Genomic DNA, 25,164 nt, shown 5'->3' on the forward strand with positions numbered 1-25,164 from the left:
TTTATTGGTCTATGTTGACCACAGGATTTGAATCAATTAAGTCTTGCAGGTGTACTGAGTTGATTGACACCTGCATGTGCATGTGCATGACACTTAAGGGAGGTGTCAATCAACTCAGTACTGACTTCTACATTCATTGGTGGATGTTAGCCATGACCTCTATACAATGGGTTAACCCTTTAACTATACCACTTACATTAGACACCCTAGCAACCACCTATAACACCCTAGCAACCACCTAGAAACACCCTAGCAACCAGCTATAACACCCTAGCAACCACCTAGAAACACCCTAGCAACCAGCTATAACACCCTAGCAACCACCTATAACCCTAGCAACCGCCTAGAAACACCCTAGCAACCACCTATAACACCCTAGCAACCACCTAGAAACACCCTAGCAACCAGCTATAACACCCTAGCAACCACCTATAACAACCTAGCAACCACCTATAACACCCTAGCAACCACCTAGAAACACCCTAGCAACCAGCTATAACACCCTAGCAACCACCTATAACCCTAGCAACCGCCTAGAAACACCCTAGCAACCACCTATAACACCCTAGCAACCACCTATAACACCCTAGCAACCACCAATAAACACCCTAACAACCACCTATAACACCCTAGCAACCACCTAGAAACACCCTAGCAACCACCTATAACACCCTAGCAACCACCTAGAAACACCCTAGCAACCACATAGAACACCCTAGCAACCACCTAGAAATACCCTAGCAACCACCTATAACACCCTAGCAACCACCTAGAAACACCCTAGCAACCACCTATAACACCCTAGCAACCACCTAGTAACACCCTAGCAACCACCTATAACACCCTAGCAACCACCTAGTAACACCCTAGCAACCACCTATAACACCCTAGCAACCACCTAGTAACACCCTAGCAACCACCTAGTAACACTCTAGAAACCACCTATAACACCCTAGCAACCAGCTATAACACCCTAGCAACCACCTAGAAACACCCTAGCAACCACCTATAACACCCTAGCAACCACCTATAACACCCTAGCAACCACCTATAACACTCTAGCAACCACCTAGAAACCCCCTAGCAACCAGCTATAACACCCTAGCAACCACCTAGAAACACCCTAGCAACCACCTAGAAACACCCTAGCAACCAACTATAACACCCTAGCAACCACCTCTTGTATCTTTTGAACCGTTTGTCCTAGAGACAATACAGACCCTGTCCCGTTGGCCGGCGGTGCACAGGCATCACCCACACTTTCACAATTTCCCCCGCGGAATTGTCTAGTTTTTTTTATAATCTTCTTTTCTTTCCATAGTCGACTACCAGTCGACTATCTGCACATTTTGGCCAATCAAATATATACAAATACAAATATACAAATCCTTAGTCGGGGACAGCCCTAGTGTACACTAGTAAAAGTATGGACACGGCAGATTTGAGCCGGATTTAAATTACAGATGGCGTTAGTAATAATGTACAATTACAGGACCTGTCCCAGTTCAAACTAATCCGTTTCGAATAGCGCTTAATGCAATCCAATGAGTCGAGTGACATCATAGGCATCACAAGCCCCCCCCCCCCCCCCCCCCTCTCCTCCTCCCAGTGGTGCTCGCTAACCCAGTTTACTGTTGCTGAGGCGCTTCTGCTCCACTTGGCCCCTGAGGGCCCGGACCCGTCGCAGCTTGGCCTCCTGGTTGTGTGCGTTCTCCCGCAGCTGCCTCAGCCTCTCCTGCTCCGAGGCCTGCTGCTGCCGCTGGTCCTGCTGCTGCTGCTGCCGCTGGTCCTGCTGCTTCAGGTAACGCAGCCGCTGCTCCTGATCAGAGGCACCGTGGAGGAGAGGAGGAGGAGGGGTTCATGTCAGGCTAGTCATCCCTCCTGGTCCCTTTAAACCTGGAGTACAGTGGTCTCTCTCTCTCCCTGTCTCTGCATCTTCACACCTGACCTACACCTAACCTACACCTGCCCTACACCTGCCCTACACCTGACCTACACCTGACCTACACCTGCCCTACACCTGACCTACACCTGACTTACACCTGCCCTACACCTGACCTACACCTGACCTACACCTGCCCTACACCTGCCCTACACCTGACCTACACCTGCCCTACACCTGCCCTACACCTGACCTACACCTGACCTACACCTGCCCTACACCTGACCTACACCTGACCTACACCTGCCCTACACCTGACCTACACCTGACCTACACCTGACCTACACCTGACCCACACCTGACCTACACCTGACCTACACCTGACCCACACCTGACCTACACATGACCTACACCTGACCTACACCTGACCTACACCTGACCTACACCTGACCTACACCTGACCCACACCTGACCTACACCTGACCTACACCTGACCTACACATAACCTACACCTGACCCACACCTGACCTACACCTGACCTACACCTGACCTACACCTGACCTACACCTGACCTACACATAACCTACACCTGACCTACACCTGACCTACACCTGACCCACACCTGACTTACACCTGACCTACACCTGACCTACACCTGACCTACACCTGACCTACACCTGACCTACACCTGACCTACACCTGACCTACACCTGACTTACACCTGACTTACACCTGACCTACACCTGACCTACACCTGACCCACACCTGACCCACACCTGACCTACACCTGACCTACACCTGACCTACACCTGACCCACACCTGACCTACACCTGACCTACGCAACGCAAAAAAACGAACGAACTAAAACGAAAACGAACGGAAAAAAAAGAACGAAAAAAAAGAACGCAAAAAAACGAACGCAAAAAAACGAACGAACTAAAACGAAAACGAACTAAACTAAAACCAACGCAAAAAAACGAACGAACTAAAACTAAAACGAACTAAAACTAAAACGAACGGAAAAAAAATAACTAAAAAAATAAACGAAAAAAAATAACGCAAAAAAACGAACGAACTAAAACGAACGAACTAAAACGAACGAACTAAAACTAAAACGAACTAAACGAAAACTAACGCAAAAAAAAGAACGCAAAAAAACGAACGAACTAAAACTAAAACGAACTAAAACTAAAACGAACGGGAAAAAAATAACGGAAAAAAAATAACGGAAAAAAAATAACGGAAAAAAACGAACGAACTAAAACGAAAACTAACGAAAACAAAAATGAGCGCAAAAAACGAACAAAAAAAAAACGAACGAAAAAAAAATAACGCAAAAAAACCTACACCTGACCTACACCTGACCTACACCTGACCTACACCTGACCCACACCTGACCCACACCTGACCTACACCTGACCTACACCTGACCTACACCTGACCCACACCTGACCTACACCTGACCTACACCTGACCTACAGCTGACCTACAGCTGACCTACAGCTGACCTACACCTGACCTACACACCTGACCTACACCTGACCTACACCTGACCTACACACCTGACCTACACCTGACCTACACCTGACCTGACCTACACACCTGACCTACACCTGACCTACACCTGACCCACACCTGACCTACACCTGACCTACACCTGACCTACACCGTATCTTCCCAGTGACCCTGTGTCGGACTGTCCCTGTATCTCCTGGTGACAACAACATGTCCGCCGTACCTTTGAAGCCAGGAGCTGCTGCTGTGTGTTGATCTGCTGCTGTTGGCGTGATGCCATGTCCTGAAGCTCTTCCAGGCTGACGTCCATGCGAGGAGGAGCGGCCACCTGGAGGTGAGGGCAGGGAGCGCAGGGAGAGACATGCCACTCAGTCTGGTATCAACCTGCCCAGGAAGTAGGTCACTAGTCCATTTAACCTCCGATTGTAGGCAAACGTCTCCTGTTCCCTATTGGCCACAGTGATCCCTAGGGGTGTAACGACGCCACCTCACAACGATTAAATTCGATTACGATTCTTCAGGCAACGATTCAATGCATCATGAAATCTCTTCATTTGACCACAATTCGATTCGATACATTTTCTATCAGTTAATTCCCCAACAAATTTTGAATACACAAATGTGGCTGGGGGAACTGATTCACTCAGCATGAATGGACTATACAGTAGGTCAATAAAAACAATAATAAAAAATAAAAAGATTTTTTTTTTTTTTTTTTATTTAGATTCTAATCGATTCTAATCGATTCTAACATTTTCAAATCGATGCAGTTGAATCGTCACATTTGGATTGATGCATTTCGATGCATCGATGAATCGTTACACCCCTAGTGATCCTCAATCCACCATGTTTTCGGTTGAGGGACTATAAGTTCAAATTCAAGTTCAAGTTCTTTATTTGTCAAATACACAACAGGGCACCCAAGTGGCGACCCATGTAACGCGCTGCGTCGCGAAGCGGCCGACCCGGGTTAGATTCCCGGACCCGGCGTCCTTTGCCGAATGTCTCCCCCCCGCTCTGTCTCCCGTTCTTCCTCTCTCTCTCCCTCTACCGGACTGCCCGGTAGTACAAACAAATAAAAATCTACCAAAAACATAATTAAAAATATTCAAATAAAGGAATACACAACAATACAGGGGGCATTGCAGGTAATGAAATTATTGGGTTTCGAGCTCAGACTCAATGGTGCGCAATTAAGAAACAACAATTAATACAAGAATGGTAACAATAGGTAGTAGTAGTAACATCAAATGAAATATAAAATGTAGGTAAGATTAATTATTTACACATTTATACCGTGTATTTACGGTTTGTATGCTAGTTCTGTCAAATGTCTGCGCTTCAAAATAATTTAAAGCAGAAAAGAATAACGTCTGCAGTCAAACGAGAGGGAGTTGTTGAGAGGATCATGAGTAAAAACTCCCCCATAAAGCCTCCTTCAGTTTATTGAAAATAGTCATCAATTTAATAACCACTCTCTTTCTTGTCATATCCAACCATAATGATACTAATAATGTTGATACTAAAAACCTGTTGAGGATAAGAGACCACAGTATGGACCAGAGTAGAGTACTAGAACACACACACACAGTCTTTTACTGGGAGCCAGTCTTCCTATAGGAAGACACTGCTGCCTCGAATGTACTGCTAATAAAAGACTATTAATACCTCTCCTCTCTGGCTAATACTAATGATGTCACCACCGTCCAATCACATGGCTCGGGAAACTGTGACTCACCCCGTTCTCCTTTGTCGTGTTCCTTTTGCCCATTTGATCTGCAGCTCTGGATCCGCCTGTAACATACAAGGCACCAGGTGGATTAGTTAGGCTGTGCGTGTGTGTGCGTGTGCGTGTGCATGTGTGTGTGCATGTGTGTGTGTGTGTGCGTGCGTGTGTGCGTGCGTGCGTGTGTGTGTGTGTGTGTGTGTGTGCGTGTGTGTGCGCACTGGCTGGGGAGAAAGCATCCAATCAGAGGGAAACGATGAAATCCACCTGTGAGGGGATGTGTTTTATTCATTAACACGTGTTCTTCTTACACACTACTATGTTCAGTCAGTACAGAAGGACAAAGGTTAAACACTATGGGCGCAGAGAGGATAATCCATTAAAATAGGTCAGTTAAAGTGCCGAATCATTGAAACCTCAAGAGATGAAAACGTTATGCAACACTAAGGTACATATTAACGGTGTAATGTACATGTTAATGGATGTAATGTACATGTTAATGGATGTAAGGTACATGTTAATGGATGTAATGTACATGATAATGGATGTAATGTACATGATAATGGTCGTAAGGTACATGTTAATGGTGTAATGTACATGATAATGGATGTAATGTACATGATAATGGTTGTAAGGTACATGTTAATGTATGTAAAAGTACATGTTAATGGGTGTAAGGTACATGTTAATGGGTGTAAGGTACATGTTAATGGTTGTAAGGTACATGTTAATGGATGTAAGGTACATGTTAATGGAATGTAAGATACATGTTAATGGATGTAAGGTACATGTTAATGGGATGTAAGGTACATGTTAATGGATGTAAGATACATGTTAATGGATGTAAGGTACAGGTTATTGGATGTAAGGTACATGTTAATGGATGTAAGATACATGTTAATGGATGTAAGGTACAGGTTATTGGATGTAAGATACATGTTAATGGGATGTAAGGTACATGTTAATGGATGTAAGATACATGTTAATGGATGTAAGGTACAGGTTATTGGATGTAAGATACATGTTAATGGGATGTAAGGTACATGTTAATGGGTGTAAGATACATGTTAATGGATGTAAGATACATGTTAATGGATGTAAGGTACATGTTAATGGATGTAAGGTACAGGTTAATGGATGTAAGGTACATGTTAATGGGTGTAAGATACATGTTAATGGATGTAAGATACATGTTAATGGATGTAAGATACATGTTAATGAATGTAAGGTACATGTTAATGGAATGTAAGATACATGTTAATGGATGTAAGATACATGTTAATGGATGTAAGATACATGTTAATGGATGTAAGGTACATATTAATGGATGTAAGGTACATGTTAATGGATGTAAGATACATGTTAATGGATGTAAGGTACATGTTAATGGAATGTAAGATACATGTTAATGGATGTAAGATACATGTTAATGAATGTAAGATACATGTTAATGGATGTAAGGTACATGTTAATGAATGTAAGGTACATGTTAATGGAATGTAAGATACATGTTAATGGATGTAAGATACATGTTAATGGATGTAAGATACATGTTAATGGATGTAAGATACATGTTAATGGGATGTAAGGTACATGTTAATGGATGTAAGATACATGTTAATGGATGTAAGGTACAGGTTATTGGATGTAAGGTACATGTTAATGGGATGTCATTTTATATATTTAAATTTTTTATAAAAAAATTTGGAAGAAAAGGCACAGGTACAGGCATACAATGCACATAAAACATAAATTTAAATTATTTGCCAATTACACGCATTGGCTTGCCCCTTGCCTAATTTAAAATAAAAAATCCTACCCCCTAACCCCTGCACCAACCACCGTTGCCAAAAGAATTTAAATAAAATAAAATAAAATAAAATAAAATAATAATAATAATAATAATAATAATAATAATAATAATAATAATAATAATAATAATAATAATAATAATAATAATAACCACCCCCCCAACCCACCCCGCCATAGGCCTGAGAAGAAAACGAATTGAGCAAAGATTTCAACAAAGATAAAAAAAATAAAAAATAAAGGGAATTATACAGATATAATTAGTCCAATCTTTTTTGTCTTATCATTTGTGTAGGACTGACCCAGATGCTTCAAAGCTTCAAGTGACACCATTGTAAGCGATGCCAAATTCAAGATTCGTCAGCTTTAAAAGAAAAAATTCAATTGTACCACTCCAAGAATTACCCTACATCAGCATAAAAAAATCTTACAGAAATAATAATCCAACATTCATTTTTAAAAATCTATTCTCCAAGGACATTCTGAACTCCTCTCTACCACACGCTAGTCCTCATCTACCCACTGCATTGAAACGTTGCACGCGAGAACAATGAAGATTCAGTTGTCAGCAGATAATTAGTACTGAAGCGTCAAGACATGAGGAAGGGTAATCGGGACGGCCCTACATCTCTGCATGTCTGAGCAGCTCCATGTGACCTTGATTTTAACGTGAAATGTACAGTAACTCTCAGACGTGGACAGAGTTATTCATGCCCTCATACCCCCCCTATTGCAACTCGTATGTCACTCAAGTCAGGCTACTCTGTCCCGCCTCCATCAGGGGCAGGATGCTGCAGTTAGAGGGAACATATATCAGGCCTCTTCTAGCATCACTTCACTGTCAGCTATGGAACTGGATTTTAGGGCTGACCTTCGATTTTTTTTTGGAATTCGAAGCTTCAGGGGTGAGATTCGATTTTAATTCGAAGCTTCGAGATAAAAAAATATATATAAAAATTATAAATATATTTTTGTATTATTATAATTATATATTTTTTTATGTTGTGGGACTTGTACAGCACTTTGTTCAACTTTGTCAGTGCTGTAAAGTTTAAACCTCCCTCCATCCCTCCCTCCCTCCCGCCACCCGTCTCAGGCCTTCTGTAGATGACATGTGTCAACAAATGTACATGTCTGTTGAATTTATGCTGTGCCGTTGTTACTTTAAAAATGTAATGATTGTGATGTTGTTATTATTAATGAGACGTTGAGCTGTATGTGTGTGTCGCTGGAATTTCCCCAAGGGGATTAATAAAGGAATATCTTATCTTAATATTGTAAGCCGTCATTTGAGGCTTTATAAAAGCAGCACAATGAACACAAATCTGTCAGTGCAGAGTCCGACCTCATCTTAAATAACAAACAGCATTGCTTGTTGTAGTTAACAAAGAGAGACAGAGTTGATTTTGCACACAAAAAAATTAAAATATATATACATAGCCTATATATATATTTTTTTTTATATTCAAATTTTATTTTCATATTCGAATCCCATGCCCGTTGAACGAAGCTTCGAAGCTTCGAAGTATTTAAGACAGCCCTACTGGATTTAAAATCATACTGTTTGTTTACAAAGCCGTACATGGCTCCTCTGTACATCGCTGGATGTCTGACCCAGTACCGCACTGCTGGATCCCTCAGGTGCTCTGACCAGGGACTGCTGCCTGTTCCACAATCTAACTCAGACGACACCGATTCAGTCAGATCTGGTCGTCGTGGCCGACACAGTTCCAGCGCTGCGCCCCGTTATGAAGGACGGGGGCCATCTTTACCCCTTGTAGAACAGTGTAGTGTGACATAATCAGTGCTGAGGCATCTAGGACGCTCCACGACACCCAGACGAACAAAGTCTAGCACTTTTTGCCTTTTTTCTTCTAGGGTGACAATTCCTGCCACGTGTTCTTTGACTTTGGACAAAAAGTCCAAACCAAACGCCTCGTCCCCGATTCCTTATCAATATTTGACAAGACAAGGTCAATGGGCTGGTAGTGTGTTGGGGCAGTGTGTTGATGCAGTGTGTTGGGGCAGTGTGTTGATGCAGTGTGTTGGTGCAGTGTGTTGATGCAGTGTGTTGTTGCAGTGTGTTGATGCAGTGTGTTGGTGCAGTGTGTTGATGCAGTGTGTTGATGCAGTGTGTTGATGCAGTGTGTTGGTGCAGTGTGTTGGTGCAGTGTGTTGATGCAGTGTGTTGGTGCAGTGTGTTGGTGCAGTGTGTTGATGCAGTGTGTTGATGCACTGTGTTGATGCAGTGTGTTGATGCAGTGTGTTGGTGCAGTGTGTTGTTGCAGTGTGTTGCTGCAGTGTGTTGGTGCAGTGTGTTGATGCAGTGTGTTGATGCAGTGTGTTGATGCAGTGTGTTGTTCCAGTGTGTTGGTGCAGTGTGTTGATGCAGTGTGTTGATGCAGTGTGTTGATGCAGTGTGTTGTTGCAGTGTGTTGATGCACTGTGTGTTGATACAGTGTGTTGATGCTGTGTGTTGGTGCAGTGTGTTGATGCAGTGTGTTGATGCAGTGTGTTGATGCAGTGTGTTGATGCAGTGTGTTGATGCAGTGTGTTGATGCAGTGTGTTGGTGCAGTGTGTTGATGCAGTGTGTTGGTGCAGTGTGTTGCTGCAGTGTGTTGGTGCAGTGTGTTGATGCAGTGTGTTGGTGCAGTGTGTTGATGCAGTGTGTTGATGCAGTGTGTTGATGCAGTGTGTTGATGCAGTGTGTTGATGCAGTGTGTTGATGCAGTGTGTTGGTGCAGTGTGTTGATGCAGTGTGTTGATGCAGTGTGTTGGTGCAGTGTGTTGATGCAGTGTGTTGATGCAGTGTGTTGATGCAGTGTGTGTTGATGCAGTGTGTTGATACAGTGTGTTGGTGCAGTGTGTTGTTCCAGTGTGTTGATGCAGTGTGTTGATGCAGTGTGTTGTTCCAGTGTGTTGATGCAGTGTGTTGATGCAGTGTGTTGGTGCAGTGTGTTGTTGCAGTGTGTTGGTGCAGTGTGTTGATGCAGTGTGTTGCTGCAGTGTGTTGGTGCAGTGTGTTGCTGCAGTGTGTTGCTGCAGTGTGTTGCTGCAGTGTGTTGCTGCAGTGTGTTGGTGCAGTGTGTTGGTGCAGTGTGTTGATGCAGTGTGTTGGTGCAGTGTGTTGATGCAGTGTGTTGCTGCAGTGTGTTGCTGCAGTGTGTTGGTGCAGTGTGTTGGTGCAGTGTGTTGTTGCAGTGTGTTGGTGCAGTGTGTTGGTGCAGTGTGTTGATGCAGTGTGTTGGTGCAGTGTGTTGTTGCAGTGTGTTGGTGCAGTGTGTTGATGCAGTGTGTTGATGCAGTGTGTTGGTGCAGTGTGTTGATGCAGTGTGTTGGTGCAGTGTGTTGATGTAGTGTGTTGATGTAGTGTGTTGATGCAGTGTGTTGATGCAGTGTGTTGTTGCAGTGTGTTGATGCAGTGTGTTGGTGCAGTGTGTTGATGCAGTGTGTTGATGCAGTGTGTTGATGCAGTGTGTTGGTGCAGTGTGTTGATGCAGTGTGTTGGTGCAGTGTGTTGATGCAGTGTGTTGATGCAGTGTGTTGATGCAGTGTGTTGATGCAGTGTGTTGGTGCAGTGTGTTGCTGCAGTGTGTTGGTGCAGTGTGTTGGTGCAGTGTGTTGGTGCAGTGTGTTGGTGCAGTGTGTTGATGCAGTGTGTTGATGCAGTGTGTTGGTGCAGTGTGTTGATGCAGTGTGTTGGTGCAGTGTTGCAGTGTGTTGATGCAGTGTGTTGGTGCAGTGTGTTGGTGCACTGTGTTGATGCAGTGTGTTGATGCAGTGTGTTGGTGCAGTGTGTTGGTGCAGTGTGTTGATGCAGTGTGTTGATGCAGTGTGTTGGTGCAGTGTGTTGATGCAGTGTGTTGGTGCAGTGTGTTGTTGCAGTGTGTTGATGCAGTGTGTTGATGCAGTGTGTTGGTGCAGTGTGTTGGTGCAGTGTGTTGCTGCAGTGTGTTGATGCAGTGTGTTGGTGCAGTGTGTTGTTCCAGTGTGTTGATGCAGTGTGGTGATGCAGTGTGTTGTTGCAGTGTGTTGGTGCAGTGTGTTGATGCAGTGTGTTGGTGCAGTGTGTTGTTGCAGTGTGTTGATGCAGTGTGTTGATAGTGTGTTGGTGCAGTGTGTTGATGCAGTGTGTTGATGCAGTGTGTTGTTGCAGTGTGTTGTTGCAGTGTGTTGATGCAGTGTGTTGATGCAGTGTGTTGATGCAGTGTGTTGTTGCAGTGTGTTGATGCAGTGTGTTGATGCAGTGTGTTGATGCAGTGTGTTTCTGCAGTGTGTTGGTGCAGTGTGTTGATGCAGTGTGTTGATGCAGTGTGTTGATGCAGTGTGTTGATAGTGTGTTGGTGCAGTGTGTTGATGCAGTGTGTTGATGCAGTGTGTTGGTGCAGTGTGTTGATGCAGTGTGTTGATGCAGTGTGTTGATGCAGTGTGTTGGTGCAGTGTGTTGGTGCAGTGTGTTGATGCAGTGTGTTGATGCAGTGTGTTGATGCAGTGTGTTGGTGCAGTGTGTTGGTGCAGTGTGTTGATGCAGTGTGTTGGTGCAGTGTGTTGATGCAGTGTGTTGATGCAGTGTGTTGATGCAGTGTGTTGGTGCAGTGTGTTGATGCAGTGTGTTGATGCAGTGTGTTGATGCAGTGTGTTGGTGCAGTGTGTTGGTGCACTGTGTTGGTGCAGTGTGTTGATGCAGTGTGTTGATGCAGTGTGTTGCTGCAGTGTGTTGGTGCAGTGTGTTGATGCAGTGTGTTGGTGCAGTGTGTTGATGCAGTGTGTTGCTGCAGTGTGTTGATGCAGTGTGTTGGTGCAGTGTGTTGATGCAGTGTGTTGATGCAGTGTGTTGGTGCAGTGTGTTGATGCAGTGTGTTGGTGCAGTGTGTTGTTGCAGTGTGTTGATGCAGTGTGTTGTTGCAGTGTGTTGGTGCAGTGTGTTGATGCAGTGTGTTGGTGCAGTGTGTTGATGCAGTGTGTTGGTGCAGTGTGTTGATGCAGTGTGTTGATGCAGTGTGGTGTTGCAGTGTGTTGGTGCAGTGTGTTGATGCAGTGTGTTGGTGCAGTGTGTTGATGCAGTGTGTTGGTGCAGTGTGTTGATGCAGTGTGTTGATGCAGTGTGTTGGTGCAGTGTGTTGATGCAGTGTGTTGGTGCAGTGTGTTGATGCAGTGTGTTGGTGCAGTGTGTTGATGCAGTGTGTTGGTGCAGTGTGTTGATGCAGTGTGTTGTTGCACTGCCATGGTATAACGTGTAATAAGACACTGCCCTATGCATTTCTTTTTATATGCTGTCTACAGTAAATAAAGTTGACATTGACTTCACTATTAACCGGTAACACTTAACATGAGCTTTAGTTTATAACAAGCACAATGCCATACGAGCCTCATAACAGCTACATGAGAAAGTAATACTTATCCAATAAGTTTGGTGCTGCACCTTACACAATAGCTAGCTCAGCTTTCATTAGGTATTCATGTGATACTCGTCATTTGAGACATAGCAGTGGCAGTGTTATCAAATGAACTTCCTCCTGGCTGTTGATAGTCTTAACTGAAAAGTATGCCTTGGGAGTTAACCATGGAAAGTGTAACCTATTAAGCTCTTGTTGTCAGACGGATTGTTCATAGGAATGTACTAATCCCTAAATACTATTACTACACAGTATAGTGGTGACAAGGAGAGCCAGGCATTCAGGAGAGAACTAGATTAAACCCCAGGAATCTGGACGTCTATAGTTCCTGTTCACCCTCTACACCTCCGACTTCGGCTACAACAAGGTACAGAGCTCTGGTGGAGCGCTGCGTAGGGTGGAGCGACAGCAACCACCTCCAACTCGACATCAGCAAGACCAAGGAGCTGGTGGTGGACTAATGGAAGAGGGCCCCCAACTCCCATAACTATCCCAGATGAGGAGGTGGAGGCAGGCGGTGGACACCTACAAGTTCCTGGGAGAACACACGAACAATAAACTGGACTGGTCGGACAACGCAGAGGCCCTCTACACAGGAAGGGATAATTCAGGCTGTTCTCCCTGAGGAGACTCGGGTCCTTCAGGCTGCTGCAGTAGTTTTACCAGTCTGTAGTAGCCAGTGTCCTCTTTGTATTCTTATCATCCTGCCTGTGCCTCTCCCTCTCCCTCTCCCTCTCCCTCTCCCTCTCCCTCTCCCTCTCCCTCTCCCTCTCCCTCTCCCTCTCCTTCTGCTTCTGCTTTGACACCCAGACTTCCCCACAGGGACACATAGAGATGCATCTTATCTAATCTTAATTGGGGGATCACAACAACTGAGACTTAAACAGTTACACACCAGTAACAGACGTGTAAAAACCTTGTAAGGGGGTTAGCATGTATGTGAATAAATAAACACATACAGTCCACACTGGCATGCATGCACACAGGCACACGGACAACAACACTCACAGACACGCACACAAAAAGGAATATATCATATTGGTTATTATGCTGAAACAATACAGATGGTACCTCTATCTAAAGTTTAAACAATACCCAGAGACACAGACATACACAGATGCAACACACACACACACACACAGAATACAGTCATGTACAGGAGACTAATAAAAGAGTCTTTGTGAGGTGATATCGGTTGCACTCTTGCATAACCTGTCTTTGTCCAAAGCTGGGGGAACCAATTATTATTTCCAGCAGCAACCAAAACCCAAACAATAGATTATCAAATGACCAGAGAGCTGGAGGTGCTAAACCAGAAAGGACTTACTGTATGGTGTTGTTGTTTTTCTGTGGTGGTGGTGGTTATGGTTCCTATGAGAACGCACACTGTTGGCAGGGTGGAGCCCGGATATTTCACCTGTATATCTCTCCTATTTACTCAAACTAGTCTCTTTAGTTTAGCCAATAGAATTGTCTCGGACCCCTCCCATGTCTTACATGCCGAGTATGAGCTACTGCCCTCTGGGAAGAGGTTTAGAGTTCCACACGCTCTCTAGACTAAACAGGTTTAAAAACGCCTTTATCCCGATCTCAGTTAAACTTTTAAATAGTGCCCGATAAATGGCCGGCAATTATCGAATAACCGATATTTGGTCGTTATACTATCGATAATTGATATTTTGTTATTCTATTACTATATATATGTGGTGTTGCCAGACATCCTGCTGTGCAGGTACTTTACTGTATCTTTTTATATTGTTTGGAGTCAGTTGCGTCATGTCTGACTGTATGTACAGTATGTGTCTGTGGCTGTAGTGTGGGTGTAAAGCCCAAGACACATTTCCCAGCTGATGGGAGAATAAAGTGACTCTTGACTTTATCTCACTGCAGGACAGGGAACCCTCTGAAAATAAGTAGGGCTCAAGCTCTTTTTTTTTTTTTTTTTTTTATTGGTCTTTTTCCCCCTCCATTTTCCTCCGATTTTCTCCCATCCCAATGTTAGTCGTATGCCAATTCCCAGTCCCTTCCTGGTCGCTGCGCACTTACCCCCCACAGTCAGATCATCTGGGAGAGTGGAGGCTACCACGTGCTTCCTCCGACACACGTCCAGCCAATCACCGCTTCTTTTCACCTGGCAGCGCGGATTCTCATTGAGAGGGCGTAGCGTGTGGGAGGACCACACTATCCCCCTCACGTCCAATCCGCGCTTAGCAGGCGCCCCGACCGAACTGTAGGAGTCGCTGTTTACAACGACCCGGAGTCCCGGACCCACCCCGCCAGCTTCTCCCACCCTCTGATACAGCCAATTGTATCAGTGCAGACGGCCAGCCAAGCTGGTGACAACGCCGGAGCTGTGAGCTGGATTCGAACAGGCAAATCCAGCTCAGCTCCGGGGCTGGTGACGAACGCAATCTCCGCTCGGCCACCTAACCGCCCTGGGCTCAAGCTCTTTTAAACATCATATCTTTGAAAAATGAATGAAATTAAATTAGATTAAATGAACAGTAATTATGCCATTTGGTGGCGGCTGCTTTTCCACGTGGAAAAGATGTAAACAAATCTTTCAAATCTACCTAACCCTGGCGGTGTTAATGCCATGCTCTATACATCAAGTTTATTTATAGGTCATATGTAGGTTAACACAAGGTCAACGGTACAATGAAATGAGAAACAGCTCAGCTCAACAGTAAGAGCACTAGACGAATTAGAGCACTAGTCAAATTAAATTAAATAAAAGTTATAAAAAATGGAACATAGTACAAAAATAAAGAATATATATAACACTATATACAAATGAAAATGAGGATTTGTACAAGTACATGTGTTGAGTGTATACAACAGTATTGCACTAATGCAGGGGTGGCCAACCAGTCAGAGACTAAGAGCCACAAAAATATTACTGTGGTACCACAAAGAGCCACACCATATACCAGCGTTTCTCAACCTTTTTTTTCAGTCACGGCACCCTTCATGTGTTTATAGGTCTCACCCTCTGGCCTCTGAAGTTGCTAATGTCTTTTTTATTTGGGCCTCACAGGGTTAAAAGTACCCTGTGAGACCCACGGTTGCAAAATTACAAAATCACTTTTAGCCATTTAAAAAAATAATGTTTATTTAAAAAATGTTAAAGGGGAACTATTTTACTATTTCTTTCACTATTTGGGCACTTTTACACAATTCCTGTGAGTCTATGGAACACCTAGGTTTTTTTCAAAAAAAATGCATTGTTTTGTATTTCTAATCAAGTACTAAAAACCACATTTTTCTACCTCAAGATCTTAAGCCGTTTTGAGGCTGGGCTCCAACCACTGTGTGGCCTGGTGCCAACTGCCACATCAACTGCCACATTATTATGCAGCTGAGAAATCTCTGACATCACAGATATGCACATTTTCAGATGACTCAGTTCAGTGAGGGTGAATATTGTGAGAGGAGAATTGGAAGAATTCGCCAATATGAGAATTAGAGACATATATCCTATTAATATAAGTCCACATAGCTAAGAAACAATGGTAAACACTGAAAAAAGCCATTTATAAGATAGTTCCCCTTTAAGCACATGTATAGTCAATTGGTCCTGTTGTTCAGCCTCACAATGCTATTTGATAGTAAATGTGTTTATATGTCCCACCCTCTGGCCTCTGAAGTTGCTAATTTCTTTTTAATTTAGGCCTCACAGGGTTAACCTCTTAAGCCCGAGATATACAGTAAAAGTGTATATTTTCAGCATTATGTTTGTTTACCAATTATTTTAACTGTTATTAGTGAAATATATGATTATAGAAATCTCAGGGCATTGAGTCGGAAACCGGCGCATATTGACAGGAGGAAGTGGCACAGCCAAAAGTGAGTGTAGTCTTTTGAAGGAAGAGACTCAGGGCTTTCAAATTTCGAAAAACTACCCTACCCAGCTCACACCAGCCCCTGTCAATCATCTGACTTCTGGATTTACTTTTTAATTTCTCTTATTTTTTGGGATTATCTCCCACAAACCTGAACGTTATTGCCATAAAACAGAACGCAGTTAGTTTCTCTACCTTTCTGTGAACGTCTTGCAAAAAACGGTGTTGCAATATGATGAAAAATGGTGGAGAAATTTACATTATAAAAAAGATGGCAGAATTCAGTACTGTATCTACAAAACCTTCTGTTTAATCATCTTCCCTTTATTCATTTGCTTAGATTTTTCAGGTCTGGTCAATTTTAGCATGGTGTTATTTACAGTCAAAGATATTTTTTTTTTAAATAGAATTGATATTCTCCTTTGGTTCATTACAATTTACTCAAGCCTAGTAACAGACACACTATTTCTGACACTGATCCATATATGTCCCTAGATTCAGATACCAAGAACATGCAAATGGACCATTTAAAAAAAAATTGTAAATGTTTATTCTACGTCCTTATGGAATGAGTGACATAAAAAAAAAAAGTAAAAAAAAAAAAAAAAGGGCAAAATAAAAAATAATTTTTTTTTTTTTTTTTTTTTTTTATGGATGGAAGAGCCGCACATTGACGGGCAAAGAGCCGCATGCGGCTCGCGAGCCGCGGGTTGGCCACCCCTGCACTAATGGAATGAGATATGAGAGAATGGAATGGATTGAATACAAAATAACACGATATACATATACAGTATAACAATGAGAATTGTGTGTAGAAGTGACAAGTGTATACAACAGTATTGCACATTGGTACGTAGCAATCCAGGTTCAATAGCAGCAGTCACGGTTGATTTGTATGTAAACAGTGTAGACAGCAGGTATACGCAGATAATGCAAAGTGGAATATTTAGGTTCATGAGTTGATCACACCCGACGGCCCGGTGGTAACAACTAGGGGTGGGAATCACCAGAGGCCTCACGATACGATACTATCACGACACTTGAGTCACGATACGATAGTATTGCGATACTAAATATATTGCGATATGCTGAGTATTGCGATATTAATATTGCGATGTATTGCGATGTATTACCTTTTTTCAACTGCAAAGTAAAACTTTGTCAACATGTTTTATCTAATAAAATAAAGTTCAGTCTGTTCATCTCACTTTAATCATTTTTATTGCAGAGCATGGTATTTTTTCAAGCAGACAGATGTAAACACTGTAATCTGTGTTGCATGTACCTGACAAACTGATCTGTTTGTATTACAGTCATATTCCAACTTAACTGAATGCACACGTGTGTGTGGACTACTGTACTAAATGAACAATGCAACTTCCTTATACATTTTTTTCCCCTGTATCGATACAGTATCGCCACGCAAAGTATCGCGATACTACTACGTATCGATATATTTCCCCCCCCACCACTAGTAACAACTGTCCTTAAGTCTGGTGGTGCATGCAGTCAAGCTCCACAATGGTCCGCCAGGCGAGAGCAGGTGGATGTGGTCCTTGATGCTGCCGCGTGCCTTCCTCATGCAGGAGCCGCTGATGAAAGACATCCTGGATGGACCCAGGAGTCTGTTGTTGGTGACGTGCTGCAACGCCTCCACCGCTCTCTGTAATGATGTGCGAACGAACGGTTCCCGTACCACCAGACCGCAATGCGGCCCATTAGCAAGCTCTCGATGGTGCACCTCCCACAGTTTGAAGAGGTTCGGTATGAACACCAGCCTCCTCAGGAAATTGAGCCGCTGGCGAGCTTTTCTTCAAGATTCAAGGTTCAAGATTGTTTATATGTGCAGTTAAACAGTTTACCGTACAATGAAAATCTTACTTTGCTAGTCCGCCCTTCACACAAAATCACACAATGGCTAAATGGTAAATGGCTGCTTTTTTATATAGCGCTTTTATCCAAAGCGCTTTACAATTTGTTACTCACATTTTACCCATTCACTCACACATTCACACACCGATGGCGGAGGCGACCATGCAAGGTGCCAACCTGCTCATCGGGAGCAATTACGGGTTAAGTGTCTTGCTCAAGGACACATCGACACGCTGCCCGGGAGGAGCGGGAATCGAACCGGGAACCTCCGGATTGCCAGACGACTGCTCTACCTCCCTCCACCACTGTCGACCCACAATACTTAACACAATTTCTGTTTACAATTTAAATACAAGAGAGTGCTAAAAAATAAAAGGTACAAATGTATATATATAAAAAAAGAAAAAGTACAAGGTATATACAGGGCACAGTGAGTAACATTGACGTTATTGCACGTTCCGATTCACAGTGTTTACGATATACATATGGAGATGACAATGGGTCACGGCAGCAGTTAAAAGTGTCTTTAGTGATTCACAGTTCGGGGGAAGGGTTGACACAGTGAGGTAAAAGCAGCAGTCAGGTCAGAGTGTCTGTCTGCCTGGCACAAAAGCTTCTTGACCACTGTGTCCGTGTGTCTGTAGTAGTGTCCAGGAGAGGATCTTGAAGCTTCTGACCCTCTCAACCTCAGCCTCACCAATGTAGACGGGGAGGTGTCCGCCCCCCCCTGCTGTCTCCTGTGGTCCACGATCATCTCTTTAGCTTCACCGACGTTGAGAGAGAGAGATTGCAGTCACCTGGCAGCACAGTCGTAGGTGAACAGGGAGGAGGGAGGAGGGAGCTGAGCACACAGCCCTGTTAAGGGTCAGCGTGGCGGAGGCGGCATTGGCTGCCGATTCTCACCGATTCTCATTGAGCTACACAGGGAATTTAACCCCTAACCCTGTCTGTTAGTGCCATGCTTTATACATTCAGCTACACAGGGAATTTAACCCCTAACCCTGTCTGTTAGTGCCATGCTTTATACATTGAGCTACACAGGGAATTTAACCCCTAACCCTGTCTGTTAGTGCCATGCTTTATACATTCAGCTACACAGGGAATTTAACCCCTAACCCTGTCTGTTAGTGCCATGCTTGATACATTGAGCTACACAGGGAATTTAAGCCCTAACCCTGACTATTAGTGCAATGCTCTGTACATTTAGCTCCACTGGGAATTGAACCCCTAACCCCGGCTGTCAGTGCTATGTTCTATACGTTGAGCTGTGGAGGAGCTCTGAGCAGCCGAGTAAAACCCATGAGGGATTTGCTGTTTTTCAGGACAGATAACATTCAATCTAATCACAAGGTGGTTATCCAGGTCAGTCCTGGTGAGTGGTGACAGAGAACTCCATCAGTGAAAAGCTGATTATCTATATCTATCCTCCACGGCTGCTCCCTTTATGGAATGATTGATGCATAGATAATATTACTGTAATGGATGGATATGAACTCAGATTCACCCCCCTCCCTCATAAACAGTCAAAACATATCTCTTCAAATCGTTATGTTTGTTTTCTACCATTTCCCCTGCCTCATGTTCCTTTTTAATATTACTTGTTCCTTTTCTGTAAAGTGTCTTTGAGTTTCCTGAAAAAGCGCTTGTAAATAACATTCGTTACTATGACCATTGAAGATGCGGACAGTAGTAGAGATCCTGCAGGAGGAACTAAGCTGCGTTTGCATTTTACATTAGGCGTGGCGTACATGTTGGCAGGAGCCATCTTGGCACCGTGCAGGTTGGCAGCGGCGCAGGTAGCTAGCCTCCTGCCACCCACACACAGCCAGAGCGACCTTGCCTGGGTCAAACATGGCAGCCTGGGAACACTCAGCGGGAATGACCCAGGACGACAAGTGTACACACAGGCAACATTTCCTGTGACAATATTTACATATTATTTCACATAATATATATTACATATTTACGTTTATGCTACAACGTATGACCATGCCAGTTAGGGTACCTTGTGTATACTGCACTGTGTGTATACGGTTTACCTTTACTCTTACTCATAGTATATATCCAGATTCAAATATATTCATTGCCTATATTTATTGTAACATATAATATAACCGATAGGGCACACAGACCCTCATCTGCACCTTTGTTTACACTGTTAATTTTCTTGCCTATATTTATGTCTTTCAACTATTACCCTGCCCATACCTGTACCTCCCCTCCCCCATGCTACTATGATGCACGAATTTCCCCAAGGGGATCAATAAAGGAATATCTTATCATATCTAATCTAATCTAATCTTGTGCTCAATATGTCCAGTGTACGTGTGTAGGAGTGTAAAGAGTGTGTGGGTTCTTTCTTCTCTACTGTATTCTCTTATTTTTTTTTATCTACTTTTTCTCCCCATTTAAAAAAATTTCTCCCATCCCAATTTTTCGTATTATCCAATTCTTCCCTGCCCTGTCTCGAACGTTGCTAGACCATGCCTCCCACTGGTAGGCTGCAATGTGGACGAAGCCTTGCATCACGTGTCCCCTCCGGTACACGAGGAGGCAGCCGTCGCATCTTTTCACCTGCACAGCGCGATCTCTCAGTGGCGAGGAGTAACGCGTGGGAGGCTCACGCTGCCCCCGTTGCTTCCTGATTCTGCTGTACAGGCGCACCAACCGACCTGTAGGAGTCGCTGTCCACAACGTCCGATCCCCCACCCACCGGCTTTCCCACCCCCTAATACTGCCAATTGTATTAGTATGAACGACCAGCCAAGCCGGAAGCAACGCCGAGAGCTGGGCTCGAACCCAGCATCTCCTGCGTTAGTGGCGAGCGCCTTGCCCACTGCACCACTTAGCCGCCCTCTATTGTATTCTCTATACATGGTGTCTTCAGCCCAGCAGCAAGGGATCTACTGTACTGTATTCTCTATACATGGTGCCTTCAGCGCAGCAGCAAGGGATCTACTGTACTGTATTCTCTATACATGGTGTCTTCAGCGCAGCAGCAAGGGATCTACTGTAGTGTATTCTCTATACATGGTGTCTTGAGCCCAGCAGCAAGGGATCTACTGTACTGTATTCTCTATACATGGTGCCTTCAGCGCAGCAGCAAGGGATCTACTGTAGTGTATTCTCTATACATGGTGTCTTGAGCCCAGCAGCAAGGGATCTACTGTACTGTATTCTCTATACATGGTGTCCAGCAGCTCCTACCAAGGGATCTACTGTAGTGTATTCTCTATACATGGTGTCCAGCAGCTCCTACCAAGGGACCTACTGTACATAATTCTCCTCTCGTGCCTCTAAGTCAAGAGCACAACGCATTCTCCAGCTACAGGAATATGGAGAGTGGGGGATGGGCACAGGGCTTAGGGTTGGACGGGGGGGGCTTAGTGTTTCTCACCTGAGTCGCGGCCGGGCGCCCGCTCGTGGCGCAGCAGGAAGCGCACCTCCCCCCTCTGCTGGCCCCAGCGCTGCAGCACTTCCACCATGCGCTCCCCGTCGCCGATCGCTCGCTCTGGTTGGGCGGACGGAGAGAGAAGAATCACAATGCTGTTTTTTTTTTTTTTTTTTTATTATAATAGTCAGTTTCTTTTCCATAATTCCGGTCCAATTAAAAATATATCTTTGTAAAAGCATAATTTCTCAAAATCTCTACTATACTTCAAGTCAAGTGTTCCTTTATTAATCCTCTTGGGGAATTTCAGGTGTTATAGCAGCATGGGGGAGGGGGGGGGGGGGTACAGGCTGAAGAGGTAATCATAGCAATAGTAGTAATAGAACACAGTGATAATAGTAGCACACTGGGCTGTCCCCGACTAAGGATTTGGATGGTCGACTACGATTGGCCAAAATTTGCCGTTAGTCGACTATTGGTCGACTTTATAAAAAAAAAATATATATATAATATTTTTAAACTTTTTTTTTTTTTTTTTTTTTTTTATCGTTCCATTTGGGCTGTGGGGGTGCTTAATGTCTGAAGGAGTCGACTGAAGGCTTCTTGTCCTCTGCAAAAGCATGCAATTGGTCCACTGATGGATATTTGTCTAGTCTAGTGTGTTCATTAGATGGGTGAAATCCTCTTTCAGTGCCTCTGTGCCTGTTTTCATAGGCAGTTAGCCTCTGGTATCCGTGCCATTAGCGTTAGCCACGCTTCTAGGCCTCTTTTCTTTTGGAAAGAATGATAAAAAAAAATACTTTTTATTTTTATTTTTTATTTTTTTTATTATATTCGACTAAGAGGTTGGCCAGTCGACTACGGCTCCTTTCGACCGATTAGTCGACTAATAGATTAATAGGGGTCAGCCCTTAGTGTGCAGTGTTTTGTATTAAGAGTCAGACAGTCCTAACAGTTCTCAAGTTCTACAGCCGTTAACTCTCCAACTATTGGCAGCAGTCCATGCCCACGGATGGCACAAAGGACTGGCAGAGGCTGTTTGTGGTGTGTGTGTGTGTGGGGGGGGGGATAAGTATATGCCTGAATGTGCTAGCTCCTCATAGAGGGGGTGGGAGGGGTTTTCCAGTATAGCGTCCAGCTTTTTCCTCATCCTCCTCTCTGCCACCACCCCTAATATTATTACCAATTAGATACCAATATAGTATCTAATGTCAGGTCATGTAGATTGCATATAAAAAAAGAATTGTGGGGATGCGATAATCCTAGGTCAGAGGATATACAGAAATAATTTAGATACATAAGACATTCTGAAAGTGCCTCAGAGACTTCTGGGAATTCTGGGAAAGCCGAGGATCTGGGGTTAAATCCCATTTTCTTTTTCATTCAAGCCCTTGGATTGAATGAACATTTGGTGACATTTAAGCCTTTGTGATTACAAGGGTCCCTCTGTGTGAGGGAGTAGGATTGAGCTGAGACACCCTTGACACAATTAAGTGTAATAAGCACATAATATTTGAAAGAGTCCCAACTGCATGATTCCAGCCTCTAAAAAAATTTATATTTAGAATTAGAATATCTTTATAAAATCTCACATTTACACCTCAAGTTTACTCTCTAAGCTTTCCCCAGGATTTTCTCCAAGATGGTGGTGAGTTTCAACTAGGGGGTGGTCTGGAGGGGGCTGTGCAGAAGAAGATTGCAATAAAGAAAGACATTTGCTGTAATTTCCTGCAACTTAAAAACATAATTTCAATAAAATAGCAAACGCAAGTTATTTATTAATGTATAAGGTGGGTTGCACAATAGTTTAATGAACATACACGCACACAGTGGAACAGAGGACTGAGCAATCACATAGATAGACATTAGACAATGATACGTCTGTTTCTAAGATGGCCCCAAGCTTTCACTGAAATAATTATGTCGTCATGGTGGCGCTGTGTCCCTATACTGTACCATTGTTTAGGGAAAGCCCTGAAGTAGCTTTCGTTCTATAGCTGCCACCATCTTTACTTGAAACTAAACTAAAACAAAATATGTGACACAATAAATGGATAAACAAAATCTGCAACAGATCTTAACCGACTGTTGCACCTGCTGACTGCCTCCCAATCACACGCATAGTTTGCCTTTGAGAACCAATGGTTCTCGAGCCGTAACGGCACATGGGGCAGGAGCCTATCTCCGGTTTCTGTAGCGTGAGGCAGCTTGATGTACAAGTACACCCCTTGGACATGACGCTAGTATGTCGCAAGGACTTCCCCCCAAACCAACCCTTGATGCTGAGTGTCAAGCAGGGAGGCTATGGGTACCATTTTAAATAGTCTCAGGGCGGACACTCTACCCACGAGGCCACTGAGCCGGTCACACGCATAACCCTCAGACTATTCTCTCCGCCCCCTAAGCCCCCTCACCTACCTCCCTCCCTCTCCCCCTTTCTTCTCTCTCTCTCTCCCTCTGGTTCTCGCTCTCCCTCTGGTTCTCACTCTTCCTTTCTCTTTTTCCCTTTCTCTTTTCCCCTCTCTCCCTTTCATTCTCTCTCCCTTATTTATTGTTGTCCTTGTGTACTATTGCTACTGTCATTTTGTATTTTATTTACTTGTATGCATGTACATAACCTTGTTTTTGTTACAGTCTCCCATCCCCCCCCCCCCCTTCCCACAAAAGGCCTTTGCTTTTTGGTACAGGCTGCTTTTGTATATAGGAATTTGTTCTTAATTGCTTGCCTGGATAAATAACGGTTAAATAAAAAAAAATAAAAAAAAATAAAAACATTCACACACCGATGGCGGAGGCAACCATGCAAGGTGCTGCCAACCTGCTCATCGGGAGCAGTTAGTGGTTAAGTGTCTTGATTTGGGCCTGAAGTGACAGATTTGATCGCTTATTGCTCCAACCTGCTGCCTTGTGGGAGTAAGAAAAACAACATCTGGTTTCCATGGGGATTCCCCACGGGGTGAAGGCGAGGGGGGGGGGGGGGGTGAGGGGGCAACAGGACAACAGCTACGTGAATGGGATCCAGTGTCTCCGAATAGAGCTCCACAGAGTCCACTCCAAACCAGACAGATTGGGCTCCAGACAGATTCCCTCCATGGACACGGCCTCTAGCGAAGATCACGATTGGTTGCGATAATTGCATTAATACGCAAAATAAAAACCAATAGGGTGTCGAGTCGAGATCATAAAGTAACTGCAATTATTTCAAAATGAACATGACCGGCGTTGTTTCATTCTTTCAAAAAAAAAAACAAGAAAGAAAGAAATCAAATCAATGTAAGTGTTTTACAGTCTAGGTGTATAAGGCAATCCGATGGACCCAGGCTGCCTTGAGGCTCCAGGTATGACGTATGCAGTTAGACACACTCCGAACTGCAGTCCAGACAAAAAAAAAAGATTGTAGACATCCGACGTATTTTGCAAAAATCAACTAGATTTATTTGAAAGCAATAGTGTATGTATTTTCACAACAGCCCCAATAGCTTGCGATAACTAGAAAGAAAACGGTATGTTAGCGCTCAATCTCTGAGGCCTACCTGAGCTCTGTCTACCTGAGCTCTGCCTACCTGAGCTCTGACTACCTGAGCTCTGTCTACCTGAGCTCTGCCTACCTGAGCTCTGACTACCTGAGCTCTGCCTACCTGAGCTCTGCCTACCTGAGCTCTGCCTACCTGAGCTCTGTCTACCTGAGCTCTGTCTACCTGAGCTCTGCCTACCTGAGCTCTGCCTACC

The 25,164-nt window shown here is 44.0% G+C and overlaps 1 protein-coding gene across 1 annotated transcript in view; it reads right to left on the reverse strand.

Moving 5' to 3' along the window:
- LOC311231927 (apoptosis-stimulating of p53 protein 2-like) overlaps window positions 1-25,164 on the reverse strand; it is a 100,007-nt gene that overhangs the window by 41,682 nt on the left and 33,161 nt on the right. The window contains 4 exon segments of the mRNA XM_084318560.1: window positions 1,624-1,819; window positions 3,622-3,726; window positions 5,137-5,192; window positions 21,442-21,555. Coding sequence (XP_084174686.1) covers window positions 1,624-1,819; window positions 3,622-3,726; window positions 5,137-5,192; window positions 21,442-21,555 — 471 coding nt within the window.

The sequence above is a fragment of the Notolepis coatsorum genome, assembly GCF_963971535.1.
Source record: "Notolepis coatsorum genome assembly, chromosome: 7".
Classification (NCBI taxonomy): domain Eukaryota; kingdom Metazoa; phylum Chordata; class Actinopteri; order Aulopiformes; family Paralepididae; genus Notolepis; species Notolepis coatsorum.